We start from the raw sequence: 4,640 nt of genomic DNA on the forward strand, positions 1-4,640 counted from the left end.
TGCAAATGACTTTTCAGCACCATGCCTGAAAAGTCATTTGCAACGCACATTAGCTAAATGTGCGACGCAAATGACTTTTCAATATGTTAAAAAAAATGTCATTTGCAACGCACATTAGCTAAATGTGCGACGCAAATGACTTTTCAATATGTTAAAAAAATGTCATTTGCAACGCACATTAGCTAAATGTGCGACGCAAATGACTTTTCAATATGTTAAAAAAATGTCATTTGCAACGCACATTAGCTAAATGTGCGACGCAAATGACTTTTGGATATTCTAAAAAAAATGAGCTGCTGATTTTATTTAATCCATAGATTAAATAAAATAAGCAGCTTTCAGTACTAGTATATTCAGAGCATAAAAATAAAAGTAAACTAGGTGAAAATTTTGACAATATTTCCTTTGTAATTTGACCCTCCCCAATACCGGGAATGTTATAATACATTAATATATACCTGTCAAAACAGTTTACAACCCAATAAAAGGCAAATTCACCATAGATCAACCAACATGTTGATAACCTAACTACACTTTAAACATAAAAGTTTAAGTAAATATCTCTATCCTGGATATAAAAATGGAAGATGTTAGAAATCAAATCTATGACAAATCAAGATAGGACTTTCAATACAAAGATGGGATGCATTACCAACGGTGATAGTCACAGTTAAGGCAGAGAACTTCAAGAAAGTCCAGCAACTGGTGAAAATAAACACTCTTTAGGCTGGCTTGGTTTTGTTCTTGTTTCAACTGGCTGCTGCCAGAATTGCTGCTTTCTACTTCTGCCAGAACTGCTGCTGCTGCTTCTAGCTTGTAATCGATAACTGTTGTTGCCAGAACACCTGCTGCTGCTGCTGCTGCTGCTGCTGCTGAAGCTATGTTCACCAGTGCTCGGACGCTCAAGGGATGAAAGATGTCACCCAATGGATGACCGAACCAGGCAGAGTCGGCCAGCAGATAATTGACGACCTTAGAAGGATTACATGAGCTGTACTTTGGTTGCAAACCATCTCCATGGTGTCGCACCCCGATGCTGCTCCATGCCACAACTTGTTATTAGAAATACAACAATGAACAATATACCAATTTCATTCATCTTGATTAAAGAACATAAGCCATGTAACCGATTCAGTTGGTACATTCTGCTCATTTATTCTCCACTTTTAAATTCTCAATTGATCAAATAACGAGACTTTGACTAGCTTTTTAAACTTGGTTCAAGAGCAAATCTGAAAGCATATGTTTCAGAAAGCCTAGCCATTCCACCAAAATCGAATCCCAATGGTTTTCATAAGAAGAGATAAGCTTATATAGCTGCATAAAACATAATTCCTATTCATTATGTTTATTGATCATTAACCACGTGTGCTAATGGCATAAAGATCATAGAGTTGGCTAAATGAAAATTGTCATAAACATTGGTTTGACATGTTTCTGATCTGTTGCAGTTTATACTTGAGATTCAGGCTTCCCTATTGGGTAATGTTGCAATAATAATGAAAATCATAAATCACAGGTTCAAACACACAACCCAAAACCACAGAATATCAAATCAAACCCAGAAAATCTATATTTGACCAAAGAATTCAAACCCCATATCATATGACTAGAATGCCATCAAACCATCATACTTAGCAAAATAAATACATCAAAATTTTTAAATATCATAAAACCAGAAAATTAAATCCATCAAATTTTCTTGGGAGGCTGCAAAATAAAATGACAAAAGAGATTAGAGAAATACCAACGAATTTTCTTGGGAGGCTGCAAAATTTCATTGTTGCCAGATCTTAAGTGACGAAATTTTTGCTTCTTCATCAAAGTGATTTTTCCTTCGCAAGCCTTTGCTGCATCATCCTCATCATTATCTTATATGCATGTTTTTTTCTTTGATTTTTCCAAGAATCGTCAAACTTTAGCCTTGCACAGACATCAAATTTGAGTTAGCCAGATCTACTCATGTCACTTCCTCACGATTAGCTAAACACTCAAATTAAGCATTCTATTTACATAACCTACATAAATTTATGCAACTATGGACAAAAAATGAAGTGAAATTTAACATATTTGACGAGAAAACTTAAGAAATACCTCCAGAAATCAGAAATTTGAACAAGTGAAAGGAAGAGCGAGGAGAGGAGATAGAATCAGCTCCTCAAATTATGCTATTCTTCGTCGCTCCGCTGGAACCTAGGGTTTTGCCTCTGAATACCAAATCAGCATAGCTTGAGTTTTCAAAGAAAATGGAGAGATTGGGATGGTATGGTGAAAGAAGGCTTTGAAGGGCAAGCTCAATACTTAATTTTTTTTAAGGAGAGACAGAGGTTTTGGATTTTCAACAATGAAGATCTGGGAAAGAGAATATGCAAGAGAAAGGGGGTAGAGGGGAGACGGAAAAGGGCTTAGCATTTTAGGTCATAAGAATGACGGTGTTGCACCAAAAAAAATTAGAAAAAGAAAAGGAAAAATAAAAAGAAAAAGAAAAGATATTACTGCATCGCGCATCTGTAATATGTGATGCAAATAACAGGTCTATTGCGTCGCTTAATAAGGCAATTTGTGACGCAAATGACTGAATTGACCTACACGGGGTAAATTGCGTCACATGTTAGTTAAATAGCGATGCCAATCATAATGTTTACCCAAATTAGTTGCTATTGCGTCGCTCATTACAATGTGCGATGCAAATGTACCGACGCAATTATGCATTTTTGTACTAGTGAAATCTGTCCTAACTGATGTTCTAGGCTTTTTACTATAACTTTAAGCAAGTTCGTTCTGGAGTCTGGAACGACCAGTCTATGGTCAAATTGGTCGCCATTAACTGATACTATTAAGAGGACATTGTATATCACTGCACCTTATTCCCCTTCCTCATGACACATTTCTAGTCTACTTCAGAAATTAAACCAAAAATTCTCAACTTTCCAACAAAACTCTAAAAGCGCTAACCAGATCAATAACCAACCATTATTCTCAACTATAACACTAACTAACCAATCCAAATCAATAAAAACATCTATGAAATCAACAAGAAATATACCAGGAAATTAAGGGGGGAAAGAGTAAAAAAATCTAGCAAAGAAATCACAATATATCACAACAATCAATCATTCTAAAACAAACAATGCAAATTTCGGATGAAAACTAAAATTAAGAAGAAGAAAAAAAGGAAACAAAGAGAGTTATTCAAAGTCAGTAAGTAAAGAAGAAAGATACAAACTTCTATCTGAATTCATACAACTTCAAGCTGATTAACATTTGCAAGCCAAAATGTATAGCTTAATCAAGAACAAACAACAATAATTCAAAGTCTTACTATAGTCTCATACATTTTGGAAACATGAGGAATGAAACTTACCATCGGAGTAAATCTTCTTACTCCCAAACGAGACTCAATTCAGCCAAACCACTGCAACAGAACATTCAAATGAACACAATGTCAGAACAAAAAAAATCTGCGCAAAATTAACAAAAACAAATTCATAATCCCTAGCAAAATATTACGCACACTCACCCCCTCATTGTTCTAAATTATTGGAAATTAGTGACCTAATTCACGTAATTTCTCACCAAATCCCAAACCCAAAAAAAGAAACCCTAAATCTTTCAAATTAAACAAAAAAGTAACCACAAAATTCAATGAAAGTGTACCTGATTGAGTAAATAAGGGAATCAATTGAAGAATTAGGGTGAAGAAGATGGAAATTGAGGGTAAGTAAGTGTACCTGATGGAGACAGGGATCGATTCCTATTCAGTGGGCATTCTCCAATGGAGGCGGCGGCGGCGGCGGCTGTGGCCTACGGTTCCAGCGAAACTCTCTCTAAATGTAGCTGCGCCTGGTGTAGGGTGAAGAAGATCGATGGAGGATGAGGGTGAAGAAGATCGAAGATCGATGGAGGATGAGGGTGAAGTCGTGAAGGTAGCTGCGCCTGTTTGTTTTGTTCTTCTACAAATTAGGGTGCAGTACGCGTGGGTGAGGAATATAAAAACTTCCGAATTTTTTTTACCTCCTCTGCGTCGCAGAATTACTAATCTGCGACGCAGGTGACTTAAAGAGTCATTTGCGTCGCAGATTAGTAATTCTGCGACGCAAAGGAGGTAATATTTTGCGTCGCATTATTACTAATCTGCGACGCAAATGACTCTGAGAACATTTTAGAGTCATTTGCGTCGCAGATTAATAATTCTGCGACGCAAATGACTAATTTTAAAGCTTAGAACTGTCAATTGCGTCACATGTTTAAATGTGCGAGGCAAATGTGGTGATGCAAATGATTGTTTTTCCACTAGTGTCTTGTCGTGACGCGGAACAAGACCTCGTCGAACCACATTGAATAGGACCTTCTGAAAGGGAGTTAGAACATATATACTGGTTGAGAGCTTTTGGGTGTTTACCCTGACCACCAAAATAGGAGAACACCTCCTTCACTGTTGCACCACCCAGCTCGATTTGACCCTTCCCCTTGTGATAGACCTCCTCTCCTAACACTGGAACTTTGAACCAGGAACCCAATTTTTCAGCATCGAAACTAAATTGCTTCCCATTGACTTCAGACTGACAAACCCCCTTCTTATTGATGAAATTTGAGCGAAATTCCCCCATTGCTTCAGGACACATGCAAGCTTTAGAACA

General features: G+C 37.0%; 1 protein-coding gene across 2 annotated transcripts; it reads right to left on the reverse strand.

Moving 5' to 3' along the window:
- Positions 1 to 388: 388 nt before the first annotated feature.
- Positions 389 to 2,536, reverse strand: LOC130470493 (uncharacterized). Of its 2 annotated transcripts, none has more exons than XM_056840714.1 (3): positions 2,095 to 2,536; positions 1,748 to 1,923; positions 389 to 1,036 (listed from the first exon to the last, which is right to left on the reverse strand). In XM_056840714.1, exons 2-3 carry the CDS (start codon positions 1,819 to 1,821, stop codon positions 649 to 651), a joined length of 462 nt encoding a protein of 153 aa, XP_056696692.1. In that variant the 5' UTR covers positions 1,822 to 1,923; positions 2,095 to 2,536; the 3' UTR covers positions 389 to 648. The 2 variants fall into 2 exon arrangements, with proteins under 2 accessions (XP_056696692.1, XP_056696693.1); XM_056840715.1 differs by having other exon boundaries at positions 1,748 to 1,916; positions 2,095 to 2,518.
- Positions 2,537 to 4,640: the final 2,104 nt, after the last annotated feature.

Source organism: Spinacia oleracea, chromosome 3 (assembly GCF_020520425.1).
Source record: "Spinacia oleracea cultivar Varoflay chromosome 3, BTI_SOV_V1, whole genome shotgun sequence".
Taxonomy (NCBI): Eukaryota; Viridiplantae; Streptophyta; class Magnoliopsida; order Caryophyllales; family Amaranthaceae; genus Spinacia; species Spinacia oleracea.

Excerpts from the sequence above, each read along its gene's own strand:
- LOC130470493 (XM_056840714.1), bottom strand. The coding sequence starts at position 1,821 with ATGAAGAAGCAAAAATTTCGTCACTTAAGATCTGGCAACAATGAAATT. Across the intron at positions 1,037-1,747 it reads CCTCCCAAGAAAATTCGTTG|CATCGGGGTGCGACACCATG; the intron begins GTATTTCTCTAA and ends GGCATGGAGCAG.